The sequence below is a fragment of the Bidens hawaiensis genome, unplaced genomic scaffold (genome assembly GCF_021521415.1).
Source record: "Bidens hawaiensis isolate Kalapana, Puna unplaced genomic scaffold, B.hawaiensis_p1.1 tig00035550_1, whole genome shotgun sequence".
Classification (NCBI taxonomy): domain Eukaryota; kingdom Viridiplantae; phylum Streptophyta; class Magnoliopsida; order Asterales; family Asteraceae; genus Bidens; species Bidens hawaiensis.
In genome coordinates this window covers 45,132-67,238 of record NW_027505376.1, presented here as the reverse complement: position 1 = coordinate 67,238, position 22,107 = coordinate 45,132, and the positions used below count along the sequence as shown (strand labels likewise).

Genomic DNA, 22,107 nt, shown 5'->3' with positions numbered 1-22,107 from the left:
AACCAATATCCAGTCTGAGACTGATACTCGTTTTGACTATCTTTTTCAGGCTGGGGTGGTACTGGTGGTCAGCAGGATAATCCTGCTATAAATGAAGAGAATATGAGGAACGTGGAGTCTCCTCCTCCACATCAACCTTTTTCTTTCCCAGCCCGCCTTAAAACTTCAGGTTCTCGCTACTATGGGGATACTGGTTTAGGTGACAATCATGAACTGTTTGTTCCTCCATGGAATATTACCAATGGGTCCCGATTTTCTCAAGCTAGAACTTGTATGGATTTCATTGAGAATTGTACACCACCCGCCGAGATGACATATCAACGTGACCTTTCCCGTCATTTCCTTCATACTAATGTTGCTTATCATCTCCGAATGCCTTGGCCGGTAGCCAGGAGATTTTAAGTGAATGGCGTACCCTAGGTGGGAAGGTAGGGGAAGCTCGTCGGGCAGCCAGAGAGAGGCGGAGGAGCACCGTCTTGCTGCTCAAACTGCCAAATGGAGGCAGTCTGACGCGGAAATTGCTCTCAAGGGTGAGCAATATCGCAATGCTGAGGCTGCTCGCCGATGGAAGGAAGCTTGTGAAAAGCAAAATTCCCTTCTTGAGGCTGCTCGGACGAAAGCTCAAAAGGAAAAGGATAACTTGGTCTGAGCCCAAGAAACAAACTCAGCTCTGGAGGAAACTACCGCCGAAGCCAAGGAGTTCCAAACGCGGACGGAACGTTTGGAACAAGACCGTCAATGGTTCCTTACTCGGGGAATTGATGCTGTAAGTTATGCTTAACCACTCGTTGTTTTTCTCTCAATATTTGATACTGGGAACTCATGTTTTCGTCTCAACAGGTTGTCCGCCATATCAAAGAAAGCAAGGAGCTAACTGACAGTTTCGCCAATGTGATGGCTGCTTCCTCCTTGCTTGGTCGTGTTACTGGTTTTCATGAGGGAGTGAGCTATGCGCAAAGTAACCGCACATTCAAAGATCATCCACTCTATGGTGTTAACGTCAAACACGATCGTGTCAACCGGGTTAAGGAGCATGACACGTTAGTCTTCCCTCTACATGATATGCTTCCGGAATTTGCCTCCGATATGACGGTGTACAACTCTTAAAGAACTATCTTGGGGAAGAATCTGAAGATGACTCTTCGGAGGATACGTCTGTGAAGGCTCCGGAGGATCCATCCGCTTCAAACCCATAGGATAGATTTACCGTTTATATAACTTGTAAATTTTTTCTTTTCCTTCTTGTAATTTTTTGGATCATTAATGAGGAAAAGTCTCTTTTGTCTTTTTGTGTATATCCCACTTGCTTGGTCAAAATACCTTTAGGAGATGTTTTTGATATTTTATATCTCTTAAGAAGATTTTTCTGAAATCTTCAACTTTTTGAAGTATTTTGAAAGTTTGGATAACTATGATGACGTGGCAGAGAGGAACTTATTGAGGACAACTGATAAGACGTTCCTGACGCCTTTGACAGCCTGTTTTCATCATCTTGAATTTCCCGCCTGACGTGTCAGTCATATGGCGGTCCGCAATTTCTCTCTCCTCTGGCAGTTTATGAATCGCATTAATTGCTATTAGTATATATATAACTCTTGTGACTTCCATTCAACCTTTATCACTTCCATATTTCTCTTAGACGTTGAAGATTTTTTAATACTCTCTGAAATTTCTTACCTTTCTGAAATATCTTCATCATTATGTTCTTCAGATGACTAAAGAAAAGAAAAGCACCCCCGCCATTGGCGAGGTGGAAGTTTGTATTAAAGAAGAAGACTATAATGATGTCGTTAATATTTACGGATTAACGACGGAGTGGGAACCAGAACTTCCTTCCAGTGGCTCTATTGCCACTACTTCACCTCCGAAGAAAATGGCTGTATACATAGACCACTTTACCACGGGGAACTTCCGTATTCCGATTACAAAATTTGTCCAATCGGTCTTAACAACCTATAAGGTTCATCTTTCCCAGATCCATCCCTTCGGGATGTTAAGGTTTCGACACTTCGAATTCTGCTGCCAGACTCGCAACCTTGACCCATCTGTTGGCATGTTTGCCGTTTTCTACCGGATGACTTTCCGCGATGGGTGGTATAGTTTCGCGACTGTGGAGAAGAGGATTATAGGCACGGAGTGGTTCCGTAGCCTTCATGGCTGGAAGCCTAAATTTTTCTGGATCCGAGAGGATGTTGTTCCTTTCGCGATGCATAAGCGGAAGGCAAAAGAGGCTATGCCAGTGATTGTGGCTTCCGCCCATGAAGGTCAGGCATGGTATCAAGCACTGATCTCCACACCGACTCCCATGCGCCCAATCCACGAAGGGGCGATGGTGAGTGCGAGGATGAGCCGATTGTGGCCATTTCCCACTCTGGAACCGTATTATGAGGAGACCGACAAGAGTAAGTTTGTTGTTATCTCTATTTTGTCTTTAAGAATTTTCTAATCTGTTTCCTTGCTTCGTGTAGGCGAAGGTTCTGCCTTTAGCACCTTGTTGGATCGCAAGGGGGGAATGATGGTGCGCCGCCCAATCAATAAAAGGGATGCGCCTATTCTTGAGCTCACCCGTTACAACTTCGTGTTCCTCACATCTTTCCGCCCGGAACCCAAAGTGTCCGAGGCGATGTATGCAAAAGGTGAGGCATACATTAAAGAATGTATCCAGAAAGGTGAGGGCATTTTGAAACCCAAACCTATAACTGCTCTTACTTCTAGCGGAGTGATTGTGCTCTTCACGTCTAACGAGGAGTCATCATTTTGCGAAGAAGTTTATTCAACTGATGCTAATAAAGTTGTGGGCTCAACTGCAGGTCTTACCCGTCAACGAGCCGCGGCTAATCAGGCAACTAGCCATGAAGATGTTAATGTCGGCGCGGATGTTGAAGGTCCGGGACCTGATGATGTTACCGACAAGGGTGAACGTCCGGTCGTTGATGCGGGTGCTTCCAAGCAGCAGGTAAGCATAAGGTTAATCATGTGAAGATTGCCTCAAAGAAGAAGAAATCCAAGAAAACAACTTCTTCTGCCTTGGAAGCTCGTTTGGAACGGCTTGATGCGGAGGATCCTTCGTTAGGTATGCCGAGTTTCTCTCACTTTCAACTGTATTGAATTGAAATGTTTCTAACTGATTGTTGATACTTTTTCAGTAAACCTGGATAACCCTTCTGAAGGTGTTTCTGGTATGAAGGATTCATCTGCTCGTCCGCCACCACCGTCTCGTAACACTATTGAAGATCCGATAGTTGTGGCGGACGATTCCCCACAGAAGAAGAAGGGGATTGAGGATACTAAACGTGTTGAGGAATCGTCTCCTCAACATGTTTATCATTTCAGAGATCAGGGGGGTAAGAGTACCTTCCCATATGCTTCTCAAACTTCCCCTACCCCTGAGGAGGAAGACCCCACCCCCCACCAGCCTAACTGGTCCTTGCGTCGGGATTCAACACTCCGCGACGTGGACACGTGTTTTGAATTTTTTTTTTTTGGGGGGGGGGGTGGGGTGTCTTCCTCATGGTGAAAGGAGAGACGCCGTCTCAGTGTTCGCCAAGAATTGCTGAACTCCCACTCTTATTACTTGACGAACTCTCTTTCCATGACCCACGAGATAACCAAGGACTGGTTGTCGATGAATGAGCAGTGGGACGAGTTGGCAGCTTCCGCCTCCGATGCTAAAGACGAAGCTCTTAAGGCTATGAATGAGGCTAGGGAGGCCAGACAGGCCCTGGAGGCAGAGAAAACTGCTCGGTCCGCTGCTGAAGAGACCAAGGCCGTTCTCCAGAAACAGTTGGAGGAACAAGCCAAGTTAGTGGAGGCTCTTCGAGCTGAATCGGCGGCCAAGGACAAGCGCTTGATTAATCTTAACACTAAAAACCGTGATCAAGCCTTGGAATGTGCTAAACACAAGATGGAAATCATCCAGGCCAAGGCGGACCAAAAATGGTAGTTGGCGGAAGCTATTCCCAAGGTATGTGCTGTCTTTTTATCATAAATGTTCCAAGTATTTTTAGAGTTACTTATGTGTAACTGTTCTGTCAGGTCATTGCTGATGTTCGAGCAAGTGATGAACTTGGGAATTGTGTTGCCATCCTCTTGAAGGCTTCGAAACAAGCTGGTCGTCAACTAGGTTTCCAAGAGGGCTACCAGTTTGGTTCGACTTCCAGGCTTCCCGAAGAGTATGTCTTAGCTGGTCAAGATACTGTCGGCATCCTTAAGCAGAAATCAAAGGATTTTGACCTGTTGAAATTCCCTTTGACTGATCAGATAGCTGAACTTGCTGACAAGGAAGACAGTATCCAGCAGCTGAAGACTCTTCTTGAGCTTGATGGGGAAGAAGAGGAGGAAGAAGAAGAAAATGCAGGGGGCAATACTGCGGAACATGAAGATGCCGCATAATAGATAGACATTTTCTTTTTTCTTGTAACTTGATCTTTTGTAGTAACCCCATTTGTGCATATAAAGGAGTTTTGATTTGTCATCCGTTACACTTTGTTTATTTTATCATAATATAAGTGTTTCGTAGGATCTTCTTTGCGTGCCAATAAAGGGTTACATATCAATACAAGTCTCAAATGACTAAAATGAAAACTTTCATAACTAAGGCATAAGCCAAATTACAAGAAATGAAATTACAAAGTTTTTAACATCTAGTTAGGCACGCAGGCCAAAATATAAAACCACTAAATGTAACATTTCTTCAGTTGGGCTTCATTCCAAGTTCTGGGGACCTCTGTCCCGTCCAACCTTGCACCTTTAGATAGAATTTTCTGGATTCTATAAGGTCCTTCCCATGTAGGGGCCAACTTGCCCGGAGGCTCTTTCCCTGAGGCTTCGTTACTGCGGAGACATAGTCTCCCGCATCGAATTCACATCTTTGAACCCGCGAGTCATAATATTTTTGCAACTGTCGTTTGTAATTATGCTCGCGGATCGATGCCATTTCCCTTCTTTCCTAGAGGAGGTCAAGGTTCATCCGGAGTTCATGATCATTATCTTCAATCATACGGACTCTGGCGGATGGGATACCAATCTCGGCGGGAATCATGGCTTCTGTGCCATATATGAGACTGAAGGGGGTTTCAGAATTACTGGAATTCCTTTGAGTGCGGAAGGCCCATAGTACATGGGGCAATTCGTCTACCCACCCTGTTCATTTCGTCCCCAATCTCATTTTGATTCCCTCTTTGATCATCCGATTGGTTCTCTCAACTTGACCATTCGCTTGCGGGTGGGCCACAGAGGTGAAGATTTGAGAAATGTGTAACTCTTTCAACCATTCTTGCAACCCACTGTCCGCAAATTGTGTTCCGTTGTCACTAACGAGCTCTAGAGGGAGACCAAAACGGCATATGATAAATTCCCACAAGAATTTTTTAACACTTGTTGCTGTTATAGAAGCAACTGGTTTGGCCTCCACCAATTTTGTAAAGTAGTCGATGGCTACTATCAAGAATTTGACACGTCCAGGGGCTTCAGGGAAAGGTCCCATTATGTCAACTGCCCACTTCTGGAACGGCCAAGCCGAAGTGACTGGAACTAACTCATTCTTTGGTCGAAGCGTGTTAGGAGCATGGCGTTGACATGAATCACACTTTCTGATTTCATTCACAGCATCCATATGCATCCCCGGCCAGTAATATCCAGCGTTCATTACCTTTGCTACGACCATCCGCGGACCCGCGTGAAGACCACAATGCCTTCATGAACTTCTCTAATTAAGTAATTCGCGTCCTCGGCATCTACACATCGGAGTAGTGGACTGAGGAAGGAACGTCGGTACAGAACACCATCAAGTATCTGGTAGTTCAAGGCTTTGTGCTTTATCTTCCGGGCCGCTTCTTTTCCTTCCGGAAGTGCTCCGGATGACAAGTATGCTATGATGTGTGTCATCCAGGATTCTACTCCCGTTTGGATTACTAGAACTTGATGTTGCGGAACAGATGGACGATCTAATACTTCAATGCGGATGTCTTTGGCAAAATGTTCGAAGTTTGTCGAAGCCAATTTGCTGAGAGCATTCGTGGATTTGTTCTCACTCCTCTTTATGTGAATGACTTTGCAAGAAGAGAACTGGAGCATCAAATCCTTTGCCTGTGACACATATGAAGCCATGATATCATTTTTTGCTTCGTATGTGCCGTCGATCTATCCCGCAATCAACATGGAATCTACTCGTGCTTCCAAATGTCTAACCCCAAGTTTTTTGGCTATCCGCAAGCCTGCCAAGAAAGCTTCATATTCTGCCTCGTTGTTGGTACTTTTGAAGTCCAGCTTTATGGCATACGTAAAATCATGGCCTTCGGGATTGATTAGCCTGAGGCCTGCGCCACATCCTTCATTGCTTGAAGCTCCATCCGTGAATAAGGACCAAGTTTGTCCTAATTCCGGAGGTACTTGGGGTTCTTGCTCAATTAAACATTCTTTTTCTTTGTGATGCGGAACTTCTGTCACGAAGTCCGCCAACACCTACCCTTTGATTGCTGGCCTGGGTTTGTATTCTATTGCATTTCGCCCAGCTCGATGGCCCATTTTTCCAGTCGGCCGGATAATTCAGGCTTACTGAGAACATTTTTGAGCTTGTATCCGGTTAAAACATTGATGGGGTGCCCTTGAAAGTACCTGCGGAGGCGTCGGGCAGCATAGACCAATGCCAAAACAAGTTTTTCAAGCATGGAGTATCTTGTTTCCGGGTCCGATAGTGTTCTGCTGATGTAGTAGATCGGTGTTTGAATATTCTTTCGATCTGTCAGGAGGACGGACCCGATGGCAATGTTTGACGCTGATAGGTATAACGTTAAAGGTTCCCCCGCATAGGGTGCTGTTAACGTGGGCAGCTCCATCAAACATTTTTTAACCTCCAAAAAAGCTTGTTCTGCTTCCGCAGTCCAATTGAAATGTGCTTTCTTAAGGCAATTTCTTAGTGTTGAGATAAATGGATGAGATTTGGCTGCATGATTTTCCAAGAAACGATTCAGAGCAACCAGTCTGCCATTGAGTGTCTGGACTTCCTTGAGAGAAGATGGGGAAGGCATGCGGGTTATAGCTTGAACTTTATCGGGATTAGCTTTGAAGCCCGCATCCCAAAAACTTTCCTTCTTCTATTCCGAATGAACACTTAGCCGGATTCAACTTCATGTTAATACTTTTTAATGTTTGGAAAGTTTCCTCGATATCTCTTAACATCTAATCTTCCTCAACACTTTAGATTACGAGGTCATCCATATTAGCCGGATTCAACCTTGAGGTCTATCTCGGGTAAAGGATAACAATCCTTGGGACATGATTTATTTAAGTCCTTGAAATCGATACACATTCGCCATGCTCCATTACTTTTGGGGACGATAACTGGGTTGGCGACCCAAGTTTGGTAACGGATTAGAAGAATGATCCCTGCCTGCAAGAGGTCCTGGACTTGTTCATTCATTGCTTTCGTTTGTTCCGGACCCATCTTGCATTGTTTTTGAACAATTGGCGTGAATAACGGGTTTACCCTTAATTTGTGTTCCGCAATGTTTCGCGGAACACCTGTCATGTCCACAGGTTGCCATGCGAAAACATCGACATTCTTTGATAATAACTGTTTCAAAAAGGTCCGCACTATCCCGGAGATAGCAGGTCCAATTGTTACAGTTTGATCAGGGAAATCTTTGTTCAAGACCCACTTTTCCGGTTCAGTTCTCAAAGTTTGTTTTGGAATTTTGGTAGGCTTTGAACTTTCGGTTGCGAAGCAATGTCGATTGACATGAATTATTGCTACACCAGTGCAAGTTGGGACTCCTACTGCACCATGTGCTGTGGACGGATGGGCATTGAAGTCACCAATCGCTTCCCGTCCGAGAATAATATCATGTCTTGATGTTACTGGTAAAACCAGGAATTCGACCTCTTCGGTTCTTGAGTGAACTCCGTCACTTAAGGTAACTGGAAATGAGATTACCCCTCGCGGATGCATTATTTCCCCTCCGAACCCAGATACTGGAGCGTGGATGGGTTTCAACCTTTCTTTGTCTTCCTCGTCGAGCTGGTCAAAACATTGTTCATACATGATATCCGACGTGCTGCCAGTGTCGAAGAAGACATAATGAGAACGATAATGCCCGAAGAGAGCAGTGATAATCAGGGGATTCTTATTATTCGGGCCCCCTTTAAATTCGCGGGAAGATTACTGGTTCATTCTTCCATTCTTCATCCTCAGACTCTTTCTGCTTTTTCTCTGTGTTGTATCCGCCTTGTATCATATGGACATTCAAATCTCTAATTTGTTTTTTACTCGGACCCTGAATGTCCCGAATGGGAGCTTTACCATTATCGAGTTTCCCATTTTTTACTAAGTGCTTGAGTTTTCCAGATTTCACAGCTGTCTCAATTTCATTTTCAATGTTCTACACTCATTTGTATTATGATTAATGTCGTCATGATACGAACAGTGCTTGGTAGCGTCTAAGAAGGATCTTCTTGTTTGCGGCTGTGGTTTTCTGAATTTTATATTCTCTGTAGTGAGAATTTCAGCGGGAGTCTTTGAAAGAGGAGTCCAATTGTTGGGACCTCTGTTTGTAGGTCCCGCTTTGTTCTTGTTGCCTATGAGGGATCTTGCATCAAATGGTTTTGACGCTTCCGCACTTGGCTGAAGCCTTGACCAGATAGGGCCTTTCGCCTGTCTATTAGGTCTTGGATTCTGAAATTCAACTTTAAATTTTTGCTTCGGGTTACCATTCCTCAACGTTTTCTCAGTGTTAGCATACACCTTTGCCGCAGTCATAAGGTCGTCCCACTCTTTTGGCATTCCATCTCTGCCAGTAAGTGTGCGGACTAAATCATCACATTTGACGTTTTTGCGGAAGGCACCGCGGAGCATGTCCTTACTTATCCCACCAATGTTCAGACTTTCATCGTTGAACCTGGTGATAAAATCTTCTATGGACTCGTTATCCCGGCGGACGACATCCAAAATTTCTGATTGATCTCGAGTATGTTTCTTCTGTTGACTGAAGTGTTGGGAAATTTTTTTCACCAGATCGTCCTAACTAGAAACTTCCCCATCAGGTAATTTTTCAAACCATTCCCTTGCTGCCCCTGTTAGTGTCAATGCGAACATGTGACACCAATAGGGGAGCGTCCAGCCACTAACACCACCTACCGCAATAAAGTTCTGGGGATGATCACTTGGATCAGTCATACCATTATACTTACCCACCGATGTAGGTATCTTAGCATTAACGGGAAAGGGTGCTGTGGCAATACTTGCTATGAACTTTGATTTTTCAGCGAAGGCCGCATGACGATATGGTTTGGTGAAGTCTCGTTCCGCATTGCTATGGTATTCAGTGTGGCGGACTATGTCATGCGGACGGCTGCTTTTTGCCTGAGAACTCATCCTACTGTCTCCAGTATACATACTGTAATTTCCCGGGTGGTAAGATGGATCATAATCATCAAACTCGTCTAAGTAAGATGGTACCCGCATATTTATGCGAGGACGAGACGCAACCTCGGAAGTTCGCCAAACTCTGGTTCCGTTTGTTGACTGTAACGGGTTTGACTTCCTCTCACTGTTGGCGGATGAGTAGGAGATCCTCTTGGGGATTCCTCATAATTCAAAGTACGGGCGTGAAGTTGCTCGTTACGCTTTCTACGCTCGTATTCAGCCACCAAACTTTGTTGTTGCACGTGGAGCCACTCTTCAGGAGTTAAAGCTCCTCTGGATCTGGAATTACGTCTATGAGATCTCGCCACGTCAGAGTCCCCTGAATCATTTTCTAGATCCAACACTGACCGCTTTCGGCGAGTTTCTTCCGTAATCCGTTTGAGATTACCCAAATTAGAACCTTCCGGTGCCGAGGCCCGTCCCATATCTAGGGGGTGGTACTGGTTGGTGCTATGACGTTCTCTAGGGTAAAACCCCCAGGTGTTACGTCAATGTTCCGTGACCCTGGAGCTGTGACTCGCTCAAGAGTATGGCCACTTGGAGTCGTGATGCGTGCAAAAACACTAAGACCCGGAGGTGCTTCTGTGTTAGTTACACGTGACTCAGTTGCAGGGGTTCCCGTCGGCCCTTCAGGAAGTTTACTCATATCAAACGAACAAAAAAACCAACGAAAACTATTGCTGTTCTAACACAAATCACGGATGGCGCCAATGAAGAAACACGGATCCACTCCCCGGGTATAGGTCCTGGATCCAATGAGTCCATTGGGTACAATACGATAATTACTACACGATATGAGTATAACTTCCCAAAGTCCAATGACAAAAACTTGCAAAACAGACACCGTGAGTCTCGTTACAGGAAGGACAAGAGGGGGGTCTTCCTGTAACCACCCTCAGGCGTGAGTCTCTCATCTTAAGGGTTATTAGGTTTACAGTTATGTCGTTATTATCACTTTATTAATGCAGCATCCTTTCACTCCAATGCTGCTTCCTCAAGTCGATCTGTTATTGATAAAGTTAGGAACTTGAATGATGCACTGAACCTGTTCGATGAAATGTCTCAAAGACGCCCGCTGCCCTCGGTTGTTAAGTTCACTCAGTTGATGAATGCTGTGACCAAAATGAAACATTTTGCTTCGTCTCTTCATCTTTTTAACAAAATGTGTTCCATTGGTGTCCCTGTTAACCAATACACCATGAGCATTGCAATTAAGTGTTGTTGTCAGTTGCATCGCACCAAAGACGGTTTTGCTCTCCTTGGATCTTGCTTCAGGCGAGCTATCATACCCCATGTGTTCATATTCTGTGCACTCTTAGACGGACTTGTTGTTGAAGATATGATTCTTCAAGCATAAATGTTATTCAAGAAGCTCATCAAACAAAAACTTTGTGAACCTAATGCGGTTATGTACAACACAATGATTAAAGGACTTTGCAAGTTCGGTAATAACGTTACCGCAATTCCTCTGCTCAGGCTAATGGAACAGGAAAACTGCAAGCCTGATGTTACATATAGCACCATCATTGATAGTCTTTGCAAGGATCAAATGATAGATGACGCTTTCAACCTATTTAAAGAAATGGTGTTTAACAAACACATTCTACTAGATGTCATCACCTACATTTCTTTAATATGTGGTCTTTCTAAATTAGGTCGTTGGGATGAGGTCTTAAAGGTGCTAAAAGAGATGGAGGATGAAAAGATTACTCCATATGTGCAAACCTTTAACGTGTTAGTTGATGCGTTTTGCAAGGAAGGTAAAGTTGATGAAGCCGAGGCTGTAATCCCTAAATTCGGGAACAGCTATTGAAAGTACAGAATCTGATGCCCAAAGCGCTCCACAAATATCATGGTCGAGCCAGACATAGTGACTTACTGTTCACTTATTGATGGCTATTGTTTGCGAGGTGAAATGATCAAAGCAAGGGAAATATATGATTCAATGACACTCAGAGGTCTCGTTCCTAATGTTGTCACATACAATAGTTTACTGAACGGATACTGCAAGAATCGGAATACAGAAAAGGCTATGCAGATGTTTTGTGAGATGACGGATAAAGGTTTAAAACCCGATGTGGTTACTTACAGCACAATGTTACAAGGATTGTTTCAGGTTGGGCGTTGTGTAGAGGCGCGCAAACTCTTTGATGAGATGCATGCGCAAGGCCAAATTCCAGACGAGTGCACTTATGGAATAGTTCTAGAGGGTCTTTGCAACAACAACCTAGTAGAAGATGCGCTCTCTTTGTTCCAGTTGATGGGTGATAGCAAGCTAAATTCTAATATTGTTGTTTACACTATCCTCATTGACGGGGTGGGAAAAGGTGGGAAATTTCGCATTGCAAGGAATCTTTTCTGTGACCTAATTGATAAAGGTTTGCAACCTGATGTTAGGACATATAATGTGATGATTAGTGGCTTTTGTCGGGAAGGTCTATTGCAAGATGCAAAAGACTTGTTTCTTAGAATGGAAGAGAGTGGGTGCCCGCCAGATAATGTTACTTATCGTCTTCTTCTCCAAGGATACATAAGGAACAAATGTTTTGAAGATGTGGAGATGCTTTTACAGGAGATGGATGGAAGAGGTTACTCTCTTGATGCTACCACTTTGTCGTTGTTAATAGATGGAGTTGCAGCTGGTTCATTAAGTAGAAACATGCTTAAGTTATTAGGTAAGCTTGTGCCAAAAGAATTATTGGATGACCCTAGCTTGTGCTCCAGAGACGAAAACTGAAATAGTAATTGTAGGATGTGAAATGAAGATTTTAAGTTACATATTGCAGAAATCAGGAAATCTCTGGTCTTCACGTGTTTGGTCTAATTAGACATATTCCAGTTAATGTATTCACAACGCTTAGATGTTTGTGTTTGCTGTAGGTTAATGATGTTTTGGTAGTTTCATGAATACTTGCAATAACATCTTCACGCTTAGACCTTTTATATTTTGTATGTTATGATCTTGTAAAATCAATTTGTGAAATCACTTAAAAGTATTGATCTTGTTGAGTTAAGGCTTTTCAAATATCTAGAAATCGGCTTTGTTCTAAATAACCGAGCTTGAGTTGCTTGGTTCGGTTCGGTTCGGCTTGTGAACAGCTGTACTTGTGACTGCCATTTTATTTGTAATAATAAGAAGAAATATGAAGTTGTTCTAAACAGTTAATAAACTGTGCTTACGGAAATGACATTTTCTAATATTTTTAAATATTTTTGGCAAACTTCATTAGACAAATATCTCAACGTTTAGTGCAACATCAAGTTATCTGGTACGGTTCAATTTGGCTTGTGAAAGGGTTATTAGTTTTATCTAGTGGCATTCTTGTTATGTGTGTAACATGCTCTTATGTGATGCCAGGCTGGAAAATTTGGATCTAATGTCAAAATATGGGCCTGATATTTGGAAACAACACAATCAGAGACTAGAAGCATTCTTATCAAGGTTAGTGTAATTAAAAACTCTTTACCTCTGTTTCTTGTAATATACTTTTTACCTGATTCTGCTTCTCTAATATTTGCATTCTCCATTGTATCTAAATATTGGTTATATCTTTAACATTACTTATTATTTCTTCTTATTATTAGTGTAAATACAAGGTTTAAACCAGAAATTAGGATTTTACTTTTTTATTTACGGGAGTCGTTTCTTCTTTCTTTTATATGGTTTTCTACTTTTTTAAGTCACAACATGCCTCCCCATATCAGAAAAAGTTATTTTTTTTAGCTTTCGTAGCTTTGCATTCTCCATTGTATCTAAAAAGTTATTATCATACAAGTGAATGGTTTATAAATCATTAACTGAAAGAAGTTTCTTGTTCATGTTTGCTCATTAAGAAAGTGAACTTGTTTGTGAACGGTCCACAAACATAGATGAACACAAACAATGTTAGTTAGTAGCAGTTAGTTTTTGATTTGTTATTTGTATAGTGGTTACTGACGTTATGCATCTCCTAATTGCAATTGCTTGCTTGGTGGTGTAATGATCTCGTGTTTAGAGGCGTGTGGATGTTTTGCGAGATAGATGGTGTTTTACTGGTTTAAGTAGACCTGCTTGTAGGAAATTGTATGGTGATGAATGGAATTAGACAAAGAGACAGATTATAGAGACGGAGAATGATTTTGTATCTGTTAAATTACTGTTTACACCTAGGCTGTAAACGAACCGAACAGAACGAGGCCTTGTTCATGTTTGTTTGTTAAGCTTGTACCAGACAAGCGAACGTTCATGAACAGCTGACTGAACGGAATATTTTGTTCGTGTTTGTGTGTTAAGGAAATGAACATGAACGGTTCACGAACACAAGTGAACACAAATGGGGTTTTATTGGCTAACCGAGAACGGTTAGTGTGATAGTGTCAAAGCTTCAGTCCAGCTACCAAGTTTGTGTGTTCATTCATATTCACATGCCAAGTGTTGTTATTATGTTTATACATCTATTGACTGCGATTGCTCGGTGGTTTGATTATCTAGTGTTGAAGTAGACCAGTTTATAGGAGTTATGTATGGAAATCGAATGGCGGTCGCCATCATTAGCATCTGCGTATATCGTCATCTTTCTCTCGTTCATTATAATCTAATTTGTTTACAGATTCCGTGCCTGTATATTTAATTTCTAGTGTGTGCTTTTTAATCCTTGACGGAATTTGACAGTATTCTGAATCACTCTTAAATCCAATTAAAAGCTGTAAATAAACATAAAATATAAAATTTCAGAAACATTTTTACAGTAATATCTGCTGTCAGCAATGGTAATTTTCTCTAGAACCTAAGAACCTGTACTGGAGTTAAAACAACTCTAAAGGACTTAAAATATAAGTGACTTTTACTAGAAAACAAAACCTGTTTTATGTTTATGGTCTCTTGGACACATCATAAATTACCACAAAACGGTCTTTTTGACGAGTTTTTGGAAACTAGTGGCATATAACTACTAACTCCAGTGTAGTATATGCAGATTACAGGTTGTTAGGTTTTAGACACGGCCAAAAGGGCACACTTTAATTTGTATTTATGCCTAACAAGGGTGATTATTATAAACAATACTATTACACTATTATTGTATCAGGGTTAATAATTTATTTTTTACATTAGTTAGGTTAATTTACCATCCTGCATCCTGGTCTAACTATGATAGAATTCCTAGTCTGTGAATATAGATCTCTGTAAGCCTAATTTTTAACTCTTATTCTTCCAATTTTTGTGTAATGTGTACTAGAGAAGATAATATAGCTATATCTTACATGTTCTCCATACCTTTTCATGGAAATCTCCATTATCAATAACCTTATTCCCACTTTCCTCTATTGGTTTTAGACTTTTAGCTTATCTTCATTTGCTAACTCATTTACTCCTATAAACTTGGTCTATCTTCTGAATGCTACACAAAGGTTCTAAGCTCTGTTTGGGCTACTCACAGTTTCAGATGTCCCTTGCTCCATGCTTCCATGTTTGTTTGTGTAGTAAATTATTAGTTATTAAGCAAGAGTTGAAACTAAGTAACAAGTATTCTGATACCTAAGGTTAATTTTTCCAGAATTATCCAATGCTTGCGCGGGAGTATGAGAGAGTGCGGTCTGGAAAACCTATGGCGCCTCTTGATATGTCAAGGTATGGGCTTGACGTTCCATCACGGAATGATGAAACTGCTTGGAAGCAGGCGCTTCAGAAATCTCAACGTTTAGTGCAACATCAAGTTATCTGGTACGGTTCAATTTGGCTTGTGAATGGGTTATTAGTTTTATCTAGTGGCATTCTTGTTATGTGTGTAACATGCTCTTATGTGATGCCAGGCTGGAAAATTTGGATCTAATGTCAAAATATGGGCCTGATATTTGGAAACAACACAATCAGAGACTAGAAGCATTCTTATCAAGGTTAGTGTAATTAAAAACTCTTTACCTCTGTTTCTTGTAATATACTTTTTACCTGATTCTGCTTCTCTAATATTTGCATTCTCCATTGTATCTAAATATTGGTTATATCTTTAACATTACTTATTATTTCTTCTTATTATTAGTGTAAATACAAGGTTTAAACCAGAAATTAGGATTTTACTTTTTTATTTACGGGAGTCGTTTCTTCTTTCTTTTATATGGTTTTCTACTTTTTTAAGTCACAACATGCCTCCCCATATCAGAAAAAGTTAATTTTTTTTAGCTTTCGTAGCTTTCAATTTATTCCATTGAATATATTAGGTTTTTGTTACGTATATTACTAAGCTTTTTTGACATACTTATATAATTATATGCTTGATTGTATTTTGAGAGAGAGCATAACACATGGTAGCATGTTACTGGAGCCAAACACCATAGTGCACTGTGACCATTATTATATGTATATTAGATATATTGAATTTAATTCGGGTGATTTTCTTTTGTTTCTGGCATTATAGTTATACTCTTGTATGTTAAATAAAAATATCAATTTATGCTCTTTGTGGTGTATTTGGTCATTTGGTGTCTTAGTTGTTAAATGTAGCATTAGTGTGTTTTCTGTATGGAATATAATTTATAAAATGTTACAAATGTTTTTGCAAATATGAGCATTTTGGTCTTCTTCCCTTTTTCCAGATTACAAGCACAGGCTGCTGAGTTGAACAAAAAGATAGAAACTGTTAACCGGGAACGAAAATATCATCAGGTACATTATGTGGTTAATATAAAATAACGAGCTGTAATACATTAATTGAGGTTTCACGTACGTTTTGTTAACAGCAAACTACCGCATACGAGCTAAATGCTTTATCAGCACAATGGAAAGAACTCTGTGAGAAGAACATTTCAATTGAAGCTGCGTGTGTCCAACTTGCAAACCATCTTGAACAATTAAAAGTAGAAGCTGCAGAAAGGTATCATTTTTGTTCACTTTATGATTTACAATTTTTTTGTTACTTGTTATAATATAATTATTTGTTTTTACGCAGAGGCTGGAATCTCGATATTGATATGGAAAATGGCTCTTCTTTGTCTTGAAGATGGTAAGTAATAATTCCTGTCGGATATTCAATTTAAGAAGAAACACGTAAGACAGTGAGGATTATGTCGTAACATGTTTTAACTGATAACGCGTGCATTATGATTGCAGGATGATGAGATGGAAACACTGTCGAATCGGGCCCGGAAAAGATTTTGAATCCGTCCCAAATACACCGGTTGCTCTTTAAAGTGTGTTGGTACAAATATGCGGTAATGGGTTTGTAAACTTAAAAATGTTTTTCTTTTTTAGTTGATGCAAGTTAGATTCTGATTGTAATTTGTATGTCATGAACAAAGTTCCAGAAATTTCTATTACTTCGCTTGTTGGTTCTATGACAGAGTAGTTAACTCGGTAACTTTTAGTTTGCATAATCAAAATTGAAATTCTAACTAGAAGTTGAATCTCATTCTGATTTATTAACCGGGCTCTGTGAGGACTTTTCGTCTCCAAATAAACAACACAAAGCTGTCTTTGAGATCGAGGGTTTTACGCATTTTTAATATGATTTGGTTTTGCGACTGCGAAGTGAAAATAGAAGTTGAGTTCATAAATCAGAATTTGACATATATGGCTCTAAATGTTGAAGCATACGATCCATGAGCTGTCGAGTTGGGTCATTTCTTGTGTCTAGCACCGGCTCATGCGACAAACGCCATGGAGAGGCTGATAGAAGAAAGGGGGGGGGGCATTAATGCTGGGTTTGGGAGCCACCCTTACATAATAAGAGTGCATCACTCACAGCTTTCCCGCTCTTCGGTCCCAAACCAGTAGGGTGGAGCTAGAAGAGAAACAAAAAAAATATTCAAGGCCCGTGAAGGCTCGATAACTAATCGAGCTCTATTTGTAACTCGGGCTAAACTTTGCTGGTTTCGAGCCTTTTGTTAATCCGATCTCAAATAGCTTGCAAGTGGCTTGCTAGTCCCTCGAATCAGTTTTTTCGTTTGCTTTGATATTCTCGATACTCAACATGAACTGTAATTACCCAATATACACCCAACGGGCAGTGGCGGACCCAGGATTTTTTGCCAATGGGGTCCCATATTTTCGGTGTTCAAATTTTTCGGGTCGGTCGTTGTTCAGGTCGGGTCGAGGCGAAGAACATAATAAAAAACAATATCATAATAAAACTTTCTTTTCAATCATCACTACCTGAACGGGTCAAAATGGGTCGGGTTGACACATAAACACTTTGTTTTCCCTTTCTTAAACATTTTTGAGATATAACCTAGATCCACCCTTTCATAAGCATGTGTTGAAAACCATTAACTTAAACTAGTGAAAAATAAAACTGATATTTTAAAGTGTTTGAATGTTTCTAAAGAAAACCATGCATAAAGTTGAAAACAATGATATGTATTTTAGAGGTGTTTGAATGTTTCCAAAGTTATCATTGCAACATTAGCAATCAAATGATTGATTAACACTAAAAATTAACACAAAAAACCAAAAACTGAGCCTTGTAAGACTTGAACCCATGACCTTTCAAAGATAAAACAAGGGACTTTCCACCAGACCACATCAACATTAATAGTATGGGTTCCAAGTATTAAATCTTATGGGGTCCTCAAAAAATTTAATATACCGCTTCTAATAAATTTTTAAAAAACATTGGTGTCCCGGGACCCCGATCCACACTATGTGGGTCCGCCCCTGCCAACGGGTATTTGACTGATTATGAGATAAGTTTTACAACCAAGTTGTCTGACAGTACTTGATGCCCACCGATAAACCCAATACCCTATGGGTAATTATACCCGATGCGTATCCGACCGGGGTATGGGGCAAACTAATTTTTCTTTTTGAATGGCCAACAAAAACTTTATTATATAAACAAAACCAACACCTAGCAAGAAGCCAGCTAGCAACACCAAAAATAAACATTCAAAACAGTATAAAAAATACAACTGGCTGGCGCTACCAACCACCCAATTACATTATAAAATTAAAAAGAACACCAAAGAAGGTTAACGCTTTTATTTCGCTTATGATATTATTTATACCGGGATCTTTACCGTCAAACACCAAAGAATTCACACCGCATGAAACATTACGGGTGGAAAGGCAAGAGAATTTATACACTTCCAACAAGTCACGAGTTGAGAAAGCATAAATATTTGGTCATGCTTTCTAGCTTCTTACCAAATCAATCAAACAAACAAATTAAGCAGTGAGTGTTATTAGCTGGGTTGAAGATATACATACATACACACTCTTACTGTCTGTTGGATGATGATATTGATGATGAATCGCTTCACAAAGTCTTGTGCTGCTGCTTTCAGACTAGGTAACATTATCATTCTATCCAAAGCTTCCTTTCACTCAAATCGATTTATGATTCTTGATAAAGTTAGGAACTTAAATGATGCCCTGAACCTGTTCGATGAAATGTCTCAAACACGCCCGCTGCCCTCGGTTGTTAAGTTTACTCAGTTGTTGAATGCTGTTACCAAAATGAAACATTTTGCTACTTGTCTTGATCTTTTCAACCAAATGTGTTCCCTTAGGGTTCCTGTTGATAAATACTCCATCAGCATTGCAATCAAGTGTTGTTGCCAGTTGCATCGCACCAAAGACGGTTTTGCACTCCTCGGATCTTGCTTCAGGCGGGCTATCGTACCCCATGTGTACATATTTAATGCGCTCTTAGACGGACTCGTCATTGAAGACAAGATACTTGAAGCAGAAATGTTTTTCAAGAAGCTCATTAAACAAAAGCTTTGTGAACCTAGTGTGGTTACATACAACACAATGATTAAAGGGCTTTGCAAGTTCGGTAATAACGTTACCGCAATTGCTCTGCTCCGCCTAATGGAACAAAAAGAGTGCAAGCCTAGTATTGTTACATATAGCACCATCATTGATAGTCTTTGCAAGGATCAAATGATAGATGATGCTTTCAACCTCTTTCAAGAAATGGTGTTTGAAAAAAGAATTATGCCAGATGTCATCACATATAATTGTATGATAAATGGGCTTTGTAAGTTAGGTCGTTGGGATGAGGCCTCAAAGATGCTAAAAGAAATGGAGGACGAAAAGATTTATCCAAATGTGCAAACCTATACTGCATTAGTTGATGCGTATTGCAAAGAAGGTAAAGCAGATGAAGCCGAGGCTGTTATAAACATCATGGTCGAGAAGGGTAAGCTTCCAAACATAGTGACATACAGTTCACTTATTGATGGTTACTGTCTGCGAGGTGAAATGATCAAAGCAAGGAAAATATTTGATTTAATGACGCTTAGAGGTCTCGTTCCTAATGTTGTAACTTACAGTAGCTTATTAAACGGGTATTGCAAGAATCGGAATATAGAAAAGGCGATGCAAGTATTTCGTGAAATGATCGAAAAAGGTAAAAAACCCGATGTGGTCACTTACAGCACCATGTTACAAGGATTGTTTCAGGCTGGGCGTTGTTTAGAGGCACGCAAACTCTTTGATGAGATGCATGCGCAAGGCCAAATTCCAAACGAGTGCACTTATGGAATAGTTTTAGAGGGTCTTTGCAACAACAATCTAGTAGAAGATGCGCTCTCTTTGTTCCAGTTGATGGGTGATAGCAAGCTAAATTTTAATATTGTTGTTTACACTATCCTAATTGACGGGGCGGGAAAATGTGGGAAATTTCGCATTGCAAGGAATCTTTTCTGTGACCTAATTGATAAAGGTTTGCAACCTGATGCTAGGACATATAATGTGATGATTAGTGGCTTTTGTGGGGAAGGTCTATTGCAAGATGCAAAAGACTTGTTTGTTAGAATGGAAGAGAGTGGGTGCCCGCCGAATAATGTTACTTATCGTCTTCTTCTCCAAGGATACATAAGGAACAAATGTTTTGAAGATGTTGAGATGCTTTTAAAGGAAATGGATGGTAGAGGTTACTCTCTTGATGTTACAACCGTATCGTTGTTAATAGATGGAATTGCAGCTGGTTCTTTAAGTAGAAGTATGCTTAAGTTGATAGGTAAGCTTGTGCCAAAAGAGTTGTTGGACGACCCTAGCTTGTGCGTCGGAGAGAAACTGAAGTTGTAATTGTTGGATGAGATATGCAAACAAAGATATTTCTAGCAACCAAAATAGTCCATGGGGTTCGGGTAATATTAATTTTTTTTTGTTGAGTTTCTTTACATAGAAGAAAGGGTATAACCACCCCAACAGGATGTATTAGTGGGAACATTTAATACGCACTGTCTACCACTTGTATTGAAGTAATATGCTTTGCTGCATTTCTAGTTGTTCATGTATGTTTAATGTAACTTTCTAGTTATAATTTTGACTGATATAAACTTCTGTTGTCAAGTAATATGCTCTGTTGCATTTGTAATTTTAGCTAAAATTTGATCTCAAGCTAGCCAGCCAACTCAAATTTATATAACTTAAAATTTGGCTCGTTTACAAACCAAGTCAGCTCGGCTCGATCTGTTTATAGTCGAGCCGATTTCAAACAAGCCTTTAATAAAAACTTAAAATTATTATAAACTCGTGGTATATGAAGCGACATTGTATCATTATTACCTGGCAGATTTATGCCCGAATGAAAGTTGTATTGTTCGTATTCACAAGCACTGTCTAAAGACGGAATTCTGTAAAATAAGGGTATTTTTCATTTCTGTGTGTTTAATAATGTTGATAACTAATTATTGCTAATTATATTAGTAATCGTAGAATAAAAAGTCTGCCCTGGTTGTGGTACATACTGGTCATATGTAAGCCTGGCAAAACGCGCAGGTCGGGCTAAACGGTGTAAAAAGTCAAAACGGGTCGGGTCAAAACGGGTTATGAGCAGTCGACGAAGTTTCATGTAACCGGATCACAATAATCTTAGAAAACATAAAGATGGGAAACTAAAAAAAGGTGGTATTTAGAACTTGTTAGTTAAAATTACCAGCGGGATTCACATGCGCACATTGATTTGTCATTTGTTAATTAAAACTCATTTTTTATTTAAATCGGATTTCCGGAAGCTATATTTTTAAAGAGTTGACTGTTATGCCAACAAAAAGGGTGGGTAGTGTGCTGTTGGAATGGTCTTGGCATGAAGGGCAACTTGGGAATTTCTGAAAATATGATGCAGTGGTTAAAATTGCTGGTCAAAGTTAAAGTCAGCATCGGGTTTGAACAGATACGTGTAGCTGATGTCGCTGGAATGTTAACAAGTAGTATTTAGGACAATAAATGTGGAAAAAAAACTGCTAAATACAAGAGGTGGTCAAACTGGTAAAGTTAATGTATGGTCAAATGCAGATCATTCGTTGAATAATAAAGTCAAAGTTGCTAAATATCATAAGTTATTGGGAATGCTAATGCTAAATATCATAAGTATGGGTGATGATTTTGATTTTGACTTTGACTAGCAGGTTCAACCTAGCCATGTCAAAAGATGATTCAAAGAAACAATTTATGAGGCATACGCGTACCATTTCATGGTTGGAGTTAATGTGTCTTCGTTAACCGATTATAACTGAAACCAAACTGAACCGAACCTTGTAGGATTATGTTTTCCCAAAATTTTATACTCCATCTCTTATAAGTTCAATTGCAACTTCGAATATTTAAATTTATCTGAGCTTGGAAAACACCCGAACAAATTTCAACCTTAACAAAAAGAAAAAGAACATAAAAAATAAATATCAAGTAAGGTGTGTAAACGATTCGATTCGCGTTGAGCTCGGGTCGTTTATTAACTAACTTATATGTATTTTTACTAAATTAT

At 40.3% G+C, this 22,107-nt stretch overlaps 3 protein-coding genes and 1 pseudogene across 4 annotated transcripts; 3 read left to right on the top strand and 1 right to left on the bottom strand.

Annotated features, from left to right (window-relative positions):
• Positions 1-7,219: 7,219 nt before the first annotated feature.
• Positions 7,220-7,948, bottom strand: LOC143612788 (uncharacterized). The gene has a single exon (XM_077086688.1). The coding sequence runs from the start codon at positions 7,946-7,948 to the stop codon at positions 7,220-7,222; it is 729 nt and encodes a 242-aa protein (XP_076942803.1).
• Positions 7,949-10,397: 2,449 nt separating this feature from the next.
• Positions 10,398-12,479, top strand: LOC143612779 (uncharacterized; annotated as a pseudogene). The gene is made up of 2 exons (XR_013149995.1): positions 10,398-12,168; positions 12,357-12,479. The product of XR_013149995.1 is annotated as an uncharacterized LOC143612779 (transcript).
• A 2,451-nt stretch (positions 12,480-14,930) lies between these two features.
• LOC143612781 (pre-mRNA-splicing factor SPF27 homolog) lies at positions 14,931-16,708 on the top strand. Its single transcript, XM_077086681.1, has 6 exons — positions 14,931-15,122; positions 15,212-15,295; positions 15,992-16,061; positions 16,136-16,269; positions 16,345-16,398; positions 16,506-16,708. The coding sequence occupies exons 1-5, from the start codon at positions 14,965-14,967 to the stop codon at positions 16,391-16,393; spliced, it is 495 nt and encodes a 164-aa protein (XP_076942796.1). The 5' UTR covers positions 14,931-14,964; the 3' UTR covers positions 16,394-16,398; positions 16,506-16,708.
• A 1,862-nt stretch (positions 16,709-18,570) lies between these two features.
• Positions 18,571-20,724, top strand: LOC143612778 (uncharacterized). The gene has a single exon (XM_077086679.1). The coding sequence runs from the start codon at positions 18,624-18,626 to the stop codon at positions 20,424-20,426; it is 1,803 nt and encodes a 600-aa protein (XP_076942794.1). The 5' UTR covers positions 18,571-18,623; the 3' UTR covers positions 20,427-20,724.
• Positions 20,725-22,107: the final 1,383 nt, after the last annotated feature.

Coding starts and splice junctions, on each gene's coding strand:
- LOC143612788 (XM_077086688.1), bottom strand. CDS start 7,948: ATGCATCCGCGAGGGGTAATCTCATTTCCAGTTACCTTAAGTGACGGA.
- LOC143612781 (XM_077086681.1), top strand. CDS start 14,965: ATGCTTGCGCGGGAGTATGAGAGAGTGCGGTCTGGAAAACCTATGGCG. Junction 15,123..15,211: donor GTGCAACATCAAGTTATCTG/GTACGGTTCAAT, acceptor ATGTGATGCCAG/GCTGGAAAATTTGGATCTAA. Junction 15,296..15,991: donor CTAGAAGCATTCTTATCAAG/GTTAGTGTAATT, acceptor CCCTTTTTCCAG/ATTACAAGCACAGGCTGCTG.
- LOC143612778 (XM_077086679.1), top strand. CDS start 18,624: ATGATGATATTGATGATGAATCGCTTCACAAAGTCTTGTGCTGCTGCT.